The sequence below is a fragment of the Pyricularia pennisetigena genome, chromosome 6, assembly GCF_004337985.1.
Source record: "Pyricularia pennisetigena strain Br36 chromosome 6, whole genome shotgun sequence".
NCBI classification, from domain to species: domain Eukaryota; kingdom Fungi; phylum Ascomycota; class Sordariomycetes; order Magnaporthales; family Pyriculariaceae; genus Pyricularia; species Pyricularia pennisetigena.
The window spans coordinates 1,213,296-1,228,326 of NC_043744.1; the positions used below are offsets into that span (position 1 = coordinate 1,213,296).

General features: G+C 51.4%; 6 protein-coding genes across 6 annotated transcripts in view; 3 read left to right on the forward strand and 3 right to left on the reverse strand.

Annotated features, from left to right (window-relative positions):
* The window catches only part of PpBr36_04205 (uncharacterized protein), a gene marked incomplete at both ends in the record, with an annotated part of 4,835 nt that extends 2,346 nt beyond the window's left edge, over window positions 1–2,489 (forward strand). Inside the window, one exon of the mRNA XM_029891369.1 lies at window positions 18–2,489. Coding sequence (XP_029749386.1) covers window positions 18–2,489 — 2,472 coding nt within the window. The remainder of the gene's footprint in view (window positions 1–17) is intronic.
* Window positions 2,490–2,832: 343 nt separating this feature from the next.
* Window positions 2,833–4,916, reverse strand: PpBr36_04206 (uncharacterized protein; the record flags this gene model as incomplete). Its single annotated transcript, XM_029891370.1, has 3 exons — window positions 2,833–4,414; window positions 4,510–4,763; window positions 4,875–4,916. 3 exons carry the CDS (start codon window positions 4,914–4,916, stop codon window positions 2,833–2,835), a joined length of 1,878 nt encoding a protein of 625 aa, XP_029749387.1.
* A 963-nt stretch (window positions 4,917–5,879) lies between these two features.
* Window positions 5,880–6,284, reverse strand: PpBr36_04207 (uncharacterized protein; the record flags this gene model as incomplete). Its single annotated transcript, XM_029891371.1, has 2 exons — window positions 5,880–6,086; window positions 6,189–6,284. The coding sequence occupies 2 exons, from the start codon at window positions 6,282–6,284 to the stop codon at window positions 5,880–5,882; spliced, it is 303 nt and encodes a 100-aa protein (XP_029749388.1).
* A 2,565-nt stretch (window positions 6,285–8,849) lies between these two features.
* Window positions 8,850–10,230, forward strand: PpBr36_04208 (uncharacterized protein; the record flags this gene model as incomplete). The annotated part of the gene is made up of 3 exons (XM_029891372.1): window positions 8,850–9,538; window positions 9,610–9,677; window positions 9,764–10,230. 3 exons carry the CDS (start codon window positions 8,850–8,852, stop codon window positions 10,228–10,230), a joined length of 1,224 nt encoding a protein of 407 aa, XP_029749389.1.
* Window positions 10,231–12,380: 2,150 nt separating this feature from the next.
* PpBr36_04209 (uncharacterized protein) lies at window positions 12,381–12,869 on the forward strand (the record flags this gene model as incomplete). The annotated part of the gene is made up of 1 exon (XM_029891373.1): window positions 12,381–12,869. The coding sequence occupies one exon, from the start codon at window positions 12,381–12,383 to the stop codon at window positions 12,867–12,869; it is 489 nt and encodes a 162-aa protein (XP_029749390.1).
* A 637-nt stretch (window positions 12,870–13,506) lies between these two features.
* PpBr36_04210 (uncharacterized protein) lies at window positions 13,507–14,308 on the reverse strand (the record flags this gene model as incomplete). Its single annotated transcript, XM_029891374.1, has 3 exons — window positions 13,507–13,639; window positions 13,793–14,065; window positions 14,190–14,308. 3 exons carry the CDS (start codon window positions 14,306–14,308, stop codon window positions 13,507–13,509), a joined length of 525 nt encoding a protein of 174 aa, XP_029750207.1.
* Window positions 14,309–15,031: the final 723 nt, after the last annotated feature.

Consider the following 15,031-nt stretch of genomic DNA (forward strand, 5'->3'; position numbering starts at 1 on the left):
AAAAAAAAAATAAACAGATATTTGGAGGCACTGTTTACCCCATCTTTCACTCCTCGGCAGGCAATACCCCCGACCACTTCGGCATTCTCACCACCGCACTCAACTTGTCACCGTTCCCTAGACCTCGCCCAGTTGAAGTAAACAACCTTCCCATAGACGTGCTCCCAGATTGGACACCCCCTGTGCTCGAGTTTGCCACACCGCTTCCCTACGACGTGACGGCCCGGCTCTTTACCCAAAGGTTCTGGGACATGGACTACAAAAGATTTGGCCTCGAGATGCTGAAGCTGTACCCAGAAGGCAGGATCACCAAAGGTGCGGTTCCTCGTATGGCGATGCACATGGTAACTGCCCTGGCGCCCATATTTGGAAAGAAGAGAGCCCACTGGATGACCAGGGCCCTCCGCGAGCTGAACCAAAAGGGATTCGATACCATCGCAAACTACCTCAACGAGGTGTGCAGACAGTACGTCTTACCCAAGGTGACGCGACGAAACTGGTACCTTGAGAGCCATAGATGGCCTTTTGATGTTGCGAGGGTTCAAGACTGCCTGGACGGTGTACGGGTGACGGGCAACCGATTCCTGGTTGCCTTTGCTAAGCTGACGGAGGATGAGGATCAAAGGCGTCAAACCGTCAGGAACTTCATGTCCGTAGCACAGCAGCCGACAGTAGCACCAGCCGTCAGCTTCGAAGCATGCTTTGGGCATTACATGGAGCAACTCACACGATCGACGGAACAGACCTTCTTCGCGTTCATATCGTGGCTGAAGGCTCTGGAGCGTGTCATGGCCTTGAGGCTGCAACAGTCACAGTTTCTCGTCCGTTCGTACTTGCAGCTTGACATATCCGACCGATGCACCATTAGTGAGGGCAGAGGAAAGCTGCTGCGCGGACACATGAGAAAGATCGTCATCGTGCCATACAACAAAGTCAAGCTGTGTTTAGTGGCAACGGTGAACTTCATACAGTCGCGACTTGACCACGAAACGGCAAGGAAATACGTTGCAGAGCTCGAAGCGTCCTATGGACACTTGATGAGCATTGCACAGATGACAGAGGAGACGATGGGTTATCTGAAACCAGCCAACGAACACAGGAACGTCGACGGCGCCGGCGCCACCTTGGCTTACTTGCCGTCGAGCACTTTGGACCCAGCGGCGCGTGCCGAGCGTCTCAGGCCAATCGCCATGGCAGATTTGGAGTTTGTAAAATCCGAACAAGTCAAGGAAATCGTGAGCGTCTTCGAGACCATATTTCGGGCCCAAGATGGAAACGAGATCCTGTCCAGGGATCAGGCCACGCTCGACGATAAGCTCGACGAACTGAGTAACCTTCTCGGGGCGAGGGGCGTGGGTGGCGTGAGCGCGCAAGCTGCTGTTAGCGACCGGCAGTCCAGACCTCCAGGAGGCCCCGGGTCGGGCCCTGGGCGGGGTCAGCGTGGCGCTGCGAATATGTTCAAATTGGGTCCAAAGACCGGAGGCAGCTCGCGGGTGACCAAACAGCAGAAGACCACGACAACAAAGCTGCGTAAGTTCCATGCAGAGACCACTGTCAACAGGCTTTTCAACCGAAACCCAGCTGGGAAATCTAGCAGAACCACACACACCTTCCAGAAGTCCACTGCCCTCCCCAATGCACCCACCATCACGGGGTCGGCTCAGGCCTCCACGCCATTTACCCAGTATGCATCCGCCAACGCGGCAATGATGGGCTTCCCATCACAGACGCCAGGCCAGCCATCCGCATTCGCCGCCCCCGCACCACCGGCAAACCCTTTCGACGACAGCGCAATGCCCGCTCGGCAGCAGCAGCGCTTCCCGCTGTTCCCGCACCCGTTCGCAGACCAGACCACGCTGAACGATGACCTGACGCCGGCGGAGCGGAACTGGGGCGCCCAGATCGCCGTGGCGCAGCTGCCCAACGACATGCGGTCCTATCGCGGGCGGGTTGCCGAGATGCTCGAGTTCGACGGCGCCGCCGCCGCGTCGGCCCTCATGACTATGGCGTCGCTCGGCCCGCCCTCGCAGGATGGGGGGCCCGGCAACAGGCGGCAGGCGCTGGCCGTCCATGCGGCCGTAACCCAGGCAGTAAGCGCGACCCAGCCGGCCACGGCTGCTGCGGGCCCCGCGGATCTCCGCTCCGCCGCGGCTTCCATGCAGCCCGTGCAGCTGCTGACGGCGACGTGGGCAGCTGCGTGGACTCCCAGTGGCGCCGGTGCCGGTGCCGGTGCCGCGGCCGTCAGTGTGACGAATCAGCTGGCGGAGTACGCGACGCGGCGGATGGTCCAAGAAGGATCACAGTCTCAGCCCCAGTCGACTGCCCCAGGTGGCGATGGCGCTGCTTCTGCTGCTGCCCCTAATCCACAGGCTGGAGAGGTGCCGAGTTGGACACAGCTATCGACCGTCGATCGGATTCTGGGTGCTGTGATGGTTGCGAGTGGTCCTGATGCTATGGAGATTGACGATCAGGATGAGGAGACTCAGTGATTGGTTTTTACGATAGCTTTTTTTTCTTTTCTTTTTCTCTTTGTCGTTTTTGACTCACTAATTGTCCTACTTTTCGTCTTTGCAGTCTGTTTTCTTCCCTGGCCTATTATTCGGACTCAAGGTATGGCCGAAAGCTATTTTCTTAATTTCCTTGTAAGCTTTGCCCTGTATTGTAGAGTCGATACTTTTATTGCTGCTATTTAATAAATATACAGTTATCCATCATAAGTCATATGTCGCTACACCCAAGCTGTCGCCACAACAGTATCGGTTTTCAGTCCTCGCAAAAGCAGGTGCAAAGTTTAATTCGGGAATCGACGCTAATAAACAAGTCTCCTTGGCATCAGTTGTCGTCTCGGCCTTTTTTCTGTTCCTCAACAACATCCGCTGCTTTTCCCTCGGCATCTTTGACCGCAGTACCATCATCACAGCTATCCTTTTCCTTGTTGGCATCATCAGCACCGTCCTTCTTGGTATCCGACTGCTTCCTCGAGAAGAGCCCAAAGCCGGGCCTGGGCATGGACGGCATGGAAGGCAGATTCGGCATGTTCTCCATCGAGGGCATCGCCGGCATGGTGGGCAGCTTGGCGGACCAGGCCGTGTTGTAGTACGACTTGAGCCCCGTCCCGGCCTGCTCGGCCACCCCGAACAGGTGCCGGAGGTACGTCTGGCGGTCCTTTTCGTTGGGCATCTCGGCCTGGCCATCCTCGGTGCTGCTTCGATCATCGGGCAGAGGTACGAGCGACGCAGCGGCTGCGATGTCGATGGGGGACTCGTCCGGGAGCCCCCCGTCGTCCGAGCCGCTATCGGGGTCGCCTTCCGCCTTGCGCTTTTCGCCACGGGCAGCCTCCGAGGACTCGCTGGCGGGCTTTTCCGTGGCGGCAGCGACGGCTTCGATGTCGTCCCCGACGGCGATGCCCTCGTCCGTGGCGGTGATCTTGTCCTCCTCCCTGCTCTCGTCCTCCTCGTCAGGCCCGACCTGGGCAAACTTGGGGTCGTCAAAGAGCTCCTCGTCGCTGGCGAACCAGCCCAGCACGGTCTGAGCCGCCTCCTCCGTCATTTCGTCGTAGCCCTTGTTCTTCTCCGGCTGGAACATGGTCATGTGGGCGTCCACCTCGTCCACGGCGCCCTCGACGACGCGCCGGCCAAACAGACGAGCCTCGGCCGCCTCCTGACCCGGGACGGCGCAAAACGTCCGCTCCGGCACAAAGTACCCGCCGCTCCAGTACCCGTTCTCCCCGAGGCTGGCGTAGACGTCGCGGACGCCGACCCCCTTGAGCGCGGCGAGGCGAGCCAGCCGCCGCTCCAGCTCGCGGGGTTTGAGCAGGGCGCCGACAAAGGTAAAGTGCTCGGCCAGCCACTGGTACGAGCGGCCGACGTTGCCGCGGTTGATGTAGGCGAGCCCCTGGCCGAGGGTGGTGAGGCCGCGCTGGTACGACTCGGCGATGGTGCTCCGGTCCAGGTCCCGCACGCTCCTCAGCCCGGCGGCGATCTCCTTCCTGTGCACGTAGGCCGCGACGCCACCGGCGGCGATGGCGCCGACCGTCCCCGTCCGCACGGCCATCAGCTGCCACGCCTTCCAGCCGACGGTGGAGCGGCGGACGGCGCGGGCGGTGCCGGTGCGGGAGATGGAGCTGGCGGCCTTGGTGGCGCGCTGCATGGCCAGCTTCGAGAGGCCGGCGGGCGCGGCGGCCAGGGCCGTCATGACGTTGAAGACGGACGAGACCTTGTTGTAGTTGCTAAACGCGCCGTATACAAACATTGAGCGGGCGAGGCCGTTGTATGGCGTGTCGAAGGCGAGCACGCCCTGGACCAGAGGAAAGAGTGGAGGTTTGGTGTCGGCGGCCTCGCCTTCGGCTGTTGTCGTCTCGGCGTTGCGTCGTTCATCCAGGGCTAGGAAGAGGGCGTCAGAGGCTACAAAGCCTCTGCCTTGCGATGATTGTACTTTGGGTTAGTGGAAACATGAAAGAACCACAGAAAAGGCAAAACAAAAATAATAAAAAAAATAAAATAAACGAACCCCATGGAATGAGATACCAATACGACGCCAACGTCGCGATCACCCGGCGGCCAGGGTTTCTCGCTGCGCTCCTTGCGCAGTTCGACGACGCGCTCCTTGAGCCATTCTAGAAATGCCTCGGCGCACCGTGCCAGTTCGCCCTTCGTCTCGTACTTTGGGTACACGACGGCCTGAACATTATCGCCCTCGGGGAGGGCCTTGGACACGGCAGCTTTCAGGTCTTCTGGGAATTTTTGAAACGTATTGTCGTTCCCCTTTGACGGCCCCGAGATGATTGGTAGGGTTAGTCAGGGGGTTCGCTGTGTTCGAATGGCGGGGCATTTTGGGCCTGGGCTTCAGTGGTTCCAACTCACTCACTCACTCACCTTGAAGCCGTGGATGAAACAGAGGAGTAAAGTCCTGGGCATTTTGAGTCGGTGCGCGATGGCGCCTCTTAGGATTTTGTTGTGCTGATTTATGTAATACTGTGCATAAATATACTATTTTTTTTTTCCTTTTCTTTTTTCTTTTTCTTTGCTCTCTTGTTTTCAAATTCTAGGTCTGGAGTAATATGTCTCCTTCGAGCGCGTGGTCCTGTTGCTCATGACATCTAGAAATTTTGTTCAATGGGAAAATGGAGAATTAGCAGGTTCGCGATGGGAAGCAGGAAGCCGAGGTATGGGCTATTTTTGTCGGGGGCGCGTGCAACGTGGGTCATATACACATACAAACCCAGTCAGTCGCATTTCTACTTCGTCCCATCATTGCTGGTCGCCGCCTCTGTTCACGCAACGCCATCAAATCCTCCTGCCAAAACTGCAGCTACATCCGTGGTTCGAGGCATTGGTACCGATGGATGGATGTGTGGCGCTATGAGGGTGTGGCGCGCTTGGGCAAATCGAATTGAGGCAACTTGACCTGGACGGGATGACGACATGATCTGTAAATTTGCCAAGGTCAAGGAGGCCTACTGACCTCTCGCTCTCCGTCGCTAGTCTGCAAAGGTGAATGCCAAGATTGCCTGAGGTGTACCGCATCTAATTCACAATGTGGATGCAAACAAAAAATACAAGCCCAATCAACAGGATTGCAATGCAGATTTGTGTCTTTCGCCATTTGATGTATTGAACTTGTCGCATCGGACTGGTGTTCCCGGCCTTGGTGGGATGGTGCGGGTCCCAAAAATCACGGTTTACCAACGTGTTACTATTACAATGCCAAATTGCCTTATTCGGAATGAAGACGGGTATGTCTGCGTCCAGTCTCGCTCCGGTTCAAATAAAACCAAAACCAGCCAGCTCGACTGTATTGTGGATGTGAATAATAGCAGGTTTTAAAAGTAGTTTGTTTCTTCATATAGATATTCTTGCCTGGATCAAGACATCACCCATCTACTCCTTCTTCGCACTTGCTGTTCCCTCCTGTTGCATCCCCTCACACCCAACAGCCTTGCCCGCCAGCTCCTCGACCTTGCCGTAGCCCTGGGCACTAGCATCCCTCTTCTCACTGGCCACCTTCATCGTGTGTACGGCGTGTGCCTTGTCTTGTTCCCCAGATGCCGTCCATGCCTGTGAGCCCGTTACGCTACCGATGGCGCTCTGTGGGTAGGACCAAATACTGTTAGCGCATCATGGAACACAACACAGTGGGATAGGAGCATGACCATTTATTTCCGAGTTGGAGGGACGAGAATTGCATACCTCTGCTACACCCTTGATGTACTCGGCGTGTCCTGCAACGAGGCCGGGCTCCTGGTTTTGCGACTCAGTGGTCTGGTTGTTGTTGGTGCTGGACATGGCTGCTGGGTTTTGTTCTGCGTCTTTCGGAAGGAGGGAGGATAACGGATTATTGGGTTCGCTGATATTTTGGAATGTTTGCTTGATCACGAAACTGTTTGGATTGAGCTGCGGTATCGAATGGGAAAATTACTTCGGCCTCGAAGCCCATATGTAGAAGTCTCTCTGTTGCTCGTCGAGGGCTACCCTTAGACATAATGGATGATCGATGACGTATGTGACGTCACGACGCTGACTGTACACTAAGCCAGCCAAATCGCACAAGCAACGACGCACCGCAGGTTGACAGCGACACCAACGCGTCTGCTCCCAACAAACGCGAGAACAGAAAATAAAATCATGCGTTTGCCTGAATGATTCGGGCAGGGTGCGCAGCCTGCGCAACCCAGGTTGGTTGATGTTCGGAATTAGTGCTGGCAAGTCCAATCATTCCATCTCCAAGGATTGAACCCAGGTAAGTAGCAGGTGATAATTATTCTTTAAGCTAGTGCGCTACACGATCCCAAGGCGCTTGTTCATAGTACATTGTTAGCTTGTGATAATTGTTGACTGACTGACAGTGTCAGCCACAAGCAAGATCAAGTGTGGCACTGATTGTACTGATTACACCAATATGCGGGAAAAAAAAAAAAAAAAAAAAAACATGCATTATATCCCCACAGTGATATTCTCCTATCGTATTGAATGAATTCTCTTCATTGTTAAATGCTTTAAAAATCAGATTGTTCGCTAATAAAAAGTTGAGTGATCCGAGTGCGCAGCGGTTGGTCAAGCAAAAGATGTGCGTTTAAATCTTCACCGACCGTCACTGCCCCCAGCGCAATTTTCCCCCAGGTTTTCATATCACGTGAGTGAAATTGCTAGTGGAGTTACCAGGGAACTCCGCTGGGCGCTGCAACGCTGCGTCTTTTTTTCTTGGTACCAACACAAGTCAATTTCAGGCATCCTAGGCGTCCAAGTCTTCAACTCATCTTTCTCCAAACCACAACCGAACCCATGCTTTGTTAACAACAACGGAAGGATTTTTTATGGCAACTTGGCTGAATTATCACGATACCGTGAGTATGCAACTTCTAGTCGAGTTCCTTCTAATAACATAAACGACTATCGCATCCATCGCAGTCGAGCATCATTCAGCTAGCTTCACCAACATTGACCTCTAGCAATGGTTACATTCTGAACACACTAGCAAATGCGTGTGCGCTTCGCTCCGAGGTCCCGACGCTCGCTTACACCGGCAACCATCCCCGCCGCTTGCGGACCCTCTTAATTGTGATAGGGATGTTGCAAAATGCCAGCTTCTGTTGGTGATGGGAGCAACGCTTGTCGTACCTCGTACTTGATCCCGGTACCATCGATTAAACCCTATGGAGAATCCAAGACAGCCCAGCGCAACATGCGATAACTGGGACCGACCTGCTTGGTCTTTCCTATGGCAAGTAAAAAAAAAAAAAAAAACTCTGCATTCAACATTTCCCGCTAGCTGTTAGGGGCGGACAGAGATGCCGGCCGGTTGCAAACAATCTATACCCGTTGGCTAGACCGGAACATGTACAAACAAAACAAGACTGCATGATCGCAAACAAACAACCTCTGATGCCGCCGCATGAGGGCGGTTTTGTTCAAGTTTGATTCAACGCAATCCAAATTCCGACGAGCAAGTTTCCCAATTGGGGTTGCCCCATCAATTTTCATTTTTTTTTTTTTTAAAAAAAAAATCTTTTTGCTTTTGTATTCGAGACCACCCAGCGCTTGATTGCCGTCCGAATTGCCATACCATCGACATCTTCGTAACCGGGTTTCTCAGCCTGCAGAGCCTTGCGCTGATTGGGTGGGTGCGAGTGCACATCCAGCCAAGTCGCCGCCGACCTGTGTGATACCACATTGCCGGGTCGGCTTAGCAAACCGCCAACTTGACGGTAGCTAACTCCACACTGGTGATTTGACGGAGCAAACACGCACCCTGTTTTCTTTGTTTTTGTTTTTTTTTCCCTCCTCTCCCTGCGCGGTGCTTCGCTCCCCTTAAACCCGAGTTCTTGCAACTCCCTTCGGTCTGGCATGACTTCAACGATTGACAAGACGTCAGTCCGTGTTTGCAGCATTGGCAAACGCAGAGAAGAATGCCACCCAGCCAAGAGTACGTGTCTTTGGTTTTGCCCCCCTGCTATGGGAGATCGACATCCATCTTTCGATAAGATGGCTAGAATCCCGCCCTTCCGCTTGCCTTTGATCCGGATGATCTCCCATGATTTCTTTTTCGCTCCGCATATCCACACGTCAGTCGCTCAACATTCTTTTTACTCTTAAGTGTGGCCTGTCACAAAACTCTTTTCTGGCTTGTTTCCAGCCAACATTACATCTTATCTATACCTAGCCGTGCCACCTCCCACAGAACTGTCCTTCCTCCAAAACCCTCTTTACAACTCGTCGTTTTTTCACACCGGCAAGCAGCTAGACGAGTTCTGGGGAATCCGTATGATCAAAGCCCATTGAACCAACATCCCACACCGTGCCCATTCTTTGGGCAGCGGCAGGTGGTCCTAGTCGAGACGCACCAGCCGCATCATGGCCCCAATACCGCTACTCCCTGCTTGGGAACCAGTAGAGGAAGCAGGCCTCGCCAAGGCCATCATCTACGTCTCCATCTCAGTATCATTGACGGCCATCATAGTTGTCGGCCTCAGGCTATGGACGAGAATAAAAGCAAAATGTATCGGCATCGAGGACTGGCTCATTTCGGCAGCGCTGCTTGTCGGCCTCATCCACCAGGGCTTGGCGTCGAACGGAGTACATTCGGGTCTGGGTGTCTATGATGATCGCATGCCGAGTCGAGCTGTATACCTGCGTGGTCGCAAGATTGTATTTGTCTGGCACTTCATCTACATCGTCGCCTGGATACTCGTCAAGCTTAGCGTCTGTGCAGCAGTCCTGCGCATCACCTCCCATCAACGACGGAGGTATATCATCTTTGTCACCATGGCACTCAGCTCAACTACAGGCGTCGCCTTTATCATCGGCCTGCTCGCTCAGTGCTCACCGCTTGACTCTCTGTGGAGTCCAGACATGTCAGAGGCGGCCGAGTCCCGCCGGAGGGGGGCTGGTCGAATTGTTGCGGCGGTCTTCTACCTCGTTTCGGCTGTCAACATCATCTCTGACCTGGTAATCGCCTTGTTCTCCATCTTCATACTCAGGCACGTGCGTATGAAGAGGTACATGAAGGTTTCCGTCGGCGCAGCCCTTTCTCTAGGAGTCTTGTAAGGGTCACATTCTCGCGTCTGGCTGTTGGGATATCGTCGTATGCTAACACAGTCACCCTTCTGGCTAGGGCATCTGTCGCGACAATTGTCAGGCTTCCGTATATATCCACCTACTACACTGTGGAAAACTATTTGCGTGAGTCACGCGTCCTACCAAGGCAATCGCAGGGACATGCCGAGCTAACAAAAGGAAAAAAAAAAAAAAAAAAAAAAAAACTCAAGATTCCATGGGATACATCGTCCTCTGGTCAACCGTTGAATCAGGCGTCTCCATAATAGCCGCCTCGCTGCCCATGCTCTTCAAACTGGCCAGCAGCGCAACATCCCTGATCCTGCAAGAAAACGGTGTCCAGGTGCCGGCAAGGCAACAAAATCACGATCGCTTCACCTCCAGTCGCGGGCCCGCGCAAGCGGCAGATCTCATCACCATCGGTCGCATCAGGTCGAAACGCGGCCCCGCATACGACAGCTACCTCAGCTTTACAATCGTGGAGACGGACGATCTCCGACCACCTGACAGGGCTGCGCTGCGGAGAAGCGACGGGAGCTTGCGATCGTCCTTTGAGACGGGGACCTCCACCGTCAATCCGTCCTCGGCCAGGTCGAGCAGTGCCCTATGCGAGGAACCTGGTGTTCAGATGGCGGCGCCTGGTCAGGGTCTAATTCGGCCCGCGTCTACCCGAATCTAAATATTTTGCTTTTTTTTCTTAACTATCGAATACGTAGACGTCATTAATTGGCATGGGTCAATACGATGTCGAACATTGTCTCTCTTTTTCTTTTCTTTTATTTTGTGTCCCAACATCTTGATACCCGATACCCCTTTCTTGAGATATGGGCTCTAAAGGACGTCCAATTTCAAAGTACACTTTCTTGTATCATTTTCCTTTATTCTTCTAATCGCAGATTATTTTCTTCCTCGGCGACCTTGCCGAACTGGCAATGCCCTACCTTGTCTTTCCCAACATGTTATCCCAATTGGACTTTCTTTTGTTCGTCGTTTCCCAGCCATAACCACCAGGAGACGTTTGCTTTTGTTCCGCCATTTGTGTGTTGTCTATCTACGGCATCCTAATTCCGTCCACCCGGTATACGCTGCAATACGTGAGCCTAGACCTAGAACTAGACCAGCGCACACGCGCCGCGTCAAGCATCAGGAAAAGAAATACAAGAAACAAAAAGAAATAAACAAAACCAAAAAGTTGTCTTTGGGGCATGAACAGAATTGTGACATCGTGTCACCCGTATTCAGTTCTTGGCTCAGAAGATACGCGCGCTAATGCCGTAGTCCTGAACATCTGTGTGTAACAAAGACTTTTTCAAGCCATTACATTATGCAATCATCTTGATTTGTTTTCCTCTCTTTCTTTCCAGATTGTACATTGTTGTCCATTTTGTTATCTTCCTAGACACGTCACAGCAGTTGACAATCCCAGAGTCGGGTTTCCTCTCACATCCCTTAGGCTCCTCCCGATGATAAAGCTCAGGAAACTCTTCTCAACCTGGAGGCGGTGTAGTCAATATCCCGGATGCCGAATTCGAGTGCCTTGCCTGCGCTTGGCTAGGAGGAGACAAGATATGGGACGGTTTCTGAACCACGAGAGGCCCGAAGAATAGATGTTTTCACCTCTTGAAAGATTACAGGTTCATGCTCAGAATGGCTGCTCGGTCCAACGAATGTCTGTCTTGCGTCCCTGTGCTCTTAAAGAAACAATCCCAAACCACTTTGGAAAGCTCGACATCTTGCTGTCGGTTCAAAGAGGTGCATAATGGCACTTTCAAGTGGTTGAGAGACAAGGTGCAGTCCAAGAAGGATTTGTGTACTCGTTTTGATCTTGTTGTATGTCAAAACAAGACAACTGAAAAAAATAAACCCAGTTCAGGATGTTGACTCAGTACCGGTAAACCTTTCAGAAACAACATGATCTATTTTTAGAGAACCAGCCCGTCGGTTACTCGAATAATGCCTTTCACTAGGCTACTACCCATCATGAATGGCGCGCCCAAAGAGACGAGGTCACAATTTACAGCGATTACACTCGTGGATCTGAAATTGAGTCTAGTTGTGTGACTCGGAAGCTCACTATTCTTGATCGCTGTCATGCTGAAGAGCTAACCTTGACCGGTGTTCACAGGTCGATAATACAGAGGAAGCCGCCCCTCTGCGACGAAGACCTAGAAATAAAGGTAACAAAAAAAGACCCATTCTGCTTAAGCTTAATGACTCCCCATTTTCGAACGAGTACTACGCAGTTGGGTAAAAAGTAAATGGAGTGATGGCATTCCATGCATGTTAAAGTTGCGATTACTACTTTTTACAAAACAATACGGATAATCCCCGTCATTTTGGCTCATGTATACTCGGATTATTAGTGTGAAAGTGAAAGCTTAATAAAGGCAAACTGATGCATATGGTCGGCAGTATTGTCTTCTGGTTACTTCATTAATGTGCTTTGTGAGTGGTCGTATTTGTGTTCGATTCTAGGTACATGCTATAGGAAACGCTGGGTAGGATATAAAAATAGTTTGCCAAGTTACAACCAACTTCCTTGTTTATAGATACTGGTGAATGACCCGTTACCAAGCTCTACACCGGTAATAATCACCCGCAGCATTAGGCGCAAACCTATAAAAAGCACAATAGTGGAGCTCCTAAATTTAACAAACAAGATGCCATATTAAAACTCTCTTGAATTCATTTTTGCAACCGGTTGAATATCCTTTTATTTATCTATCGCCCTGTTGTTATATTGTCCTCTTCTTTATACTACAGCTTCATGTCGTGTCGAAACACTTTGCTGTAAAAACTTCAAACATACATATTATCCTTACCGAACACATGGCTTGCTTTTCGCTGGTTCTCCCTTATATTGTCCTGTCGCTCATAGCACATAGCTTGGCCGACATGCCACACAGGCTTTACCTGAGTGATTCTCGCAGTGACCCCGATGTCCGGACACAAGACGGATTTTTTTGTGGGCATCACAGACCCAGAGGTCTGCATTACCGCAAACATGAGGTTTTCACCGGAATCCCGTACGTGTCAGCATCGGGAAATAGAGACGTCGCCATAAAATACGCAAAAACAACCGTGCTCGGGTTTCAACTATATTACGTTTACCATATCCGCACCAAGGGCCTTACACCAGGCGTCGTTCAGAGCATCGCGGCCAAGTACGAAGAGAAAGGCCTCACATATCCTTATCCTGATGAGGATGAGTATGCGGTAACAGGATGTGTGCCTTGGAAGCAAGTCAAAGGAATAACCTGCGCCTATCCAGGATTTCTACCGGCGTACAGCCCCAAATGGACGTTGTGCTTCTCATAAACGAAGGCATGGGGGCAGGTAATATACAGCCATTTTCGAGTTGGCATTTAGTCTTTATACTGTAGAGTTGATGCCCAAACGAAGAATAGATAAAATACATCACCAAGTCCAAGCAGCAAATCAGGGCCCGAGCTGGGAGATAAACGCTTGTGTCAGAAACTTTTAGTTCGCACAAGTAGACGCCGTCAAGCAGGGATCCAACACTTGGAAAATACGTGGTGCCCGGGCTATAATACATTGTCTAAATAAAACGGCATAATAAAACCCATACGTGTGTCACGAGCTAGAACTAGCCAATAGTTACTTCCAATCACACATCAATTGTCAGACCCCTCCTGAAAGGGGGAGATACCTTTTCCAGTCCTTGCATTCTCTTGTTCACAACTCCAGGGCAAAACCACGCTTTCAATACATTCAAACTCGACATCAAATTGAAAAAAAGAAGCAATAACCTGATGTCCTCTAATTTTTAAGCAGAGGAATAGGTCAAGAAGGTGACTGATTGATGCGTTGGTAGCTTGAGGACGTCCTTTGTCTGTCAGCCGCTCCAGATCTTTTTGGAACTATTTACATGAAAGATTGCCCAGACCACATGGTAGCTGTCGTCTGCTCAACAACGTTTGAATCAACTTTTTCATCAGCAGGGGATGTGGGTAGGGCTCTCAGGGGGGTCGACGATGTAATCATCATAGTGGACCAGGTTGCGAGCATGGGGCCTCAACTGCGGCGCACCCGAGGCGTCCTTGGTAACGGTAAAACGCGTAGAATAGCTATAAAGTGACACAAGACGCTGCGTGTTAGTTTCGCATTCGCAACAAGCTCGGTCCTTCCCTCTCCCTACATCCGCCCTGGTGACAAAACACCAAAACAGAGCCGGGATAATGCGTCTAGTGAGCAATACAGGAACGGGACTTTAGACTTACTAAGCCTTGGTGCACCTGCCGCCGTTGAAACGGGTCTCGATAACTCCCAAAACGTCGTAGACCTTATAGTTTGGTGTCTGCGAGTAAACAGTGGTGACATTGGGCAAGTGATTCCATTGTTTGTAACCCGCAGGCGGGAGGAGCTGCTCTTTGAGCCGGACGATAGCCGCGGGACCCGTTGCAACGTGGCCTAGCACCGTAAGCTTGCCCTGGGGAGTGAAGAAGTTTGTGAAGCTGTCGGTAGCTTTAGGGTCTTCGGCGGTGGCGTAAAGCCTAAAAACAGGTTGGTTATCAGGTACATGAATGGCAATATGGAGGGGGAGAATTGAGAGCCCAAGAAGACAAAGAAGGGCAATAATGCTGTATATCTTTTCGGGCCTAGGGTGGTTGGACTAACTCTCTCAAATAATTCCCGAAAGCAGGCTCGACGTTGGAGGCAGGGTCGTAGCGTGTCATCTGTACCCCCATCGCGACGCCTAGCAAAGGCAAAGTAGCCACAACTTCTTGGATCCTCATTTTTGAGGTATTTAGGGAGAGCTGGCTGTCAGTTCAAATGTTTGGTTGGGTGGACTAGTATGATGGAATGAGACAGGAGTAAAGTAGTGCAAAGGAGTGGTTTTGGTCAGGCTTTATACTTGGCTTTTCCTCCTTTCTGGCATCATAACTTGTTCAACAGATTCATCTCTCGGACCATCTTTGCATGAACAGAAATCGAAATCGACTTTCACATAATTCCTGCTTCGCTACGAGTGAAAACACCCTTGGCACAGTGGCACAATGACATTGCTGTGGGCCTCGTGGGTGTTCACAGATCTAGGTAAGAGTTTTGGCAAAAGATAAAAAGCAAACCTACAATACAATAGGTTTTTCAAGTATATGTGATTAATGCAGGCCCATATACAAAACCCGCAATGGGAAAGGTGAAATTGTTAACCCCATCCCGTAATTACTGCTGACATTATGCTATCTGGTCCACATAACTTTTGAATCGTAAGATGCAGATAATAAATGAGAATTCTAGGAGTCATGCTGGTAAGAGATTATCTCCCAGAAGCCTCTCGCCCATACTACTATCGATGTACGGAAAACAGGCAGTGTGGCCACTGTAGCATAATTTCATCTCGGTATTACCGTCCCAGCAGCCTTGGTTGTTTCCCGAAATATGCCCGAACTGCATCTCCCAACAGAATAATATAATCAGTGTGGATGGGTCCAACCGTCTGCCAGCACTTTCAGATT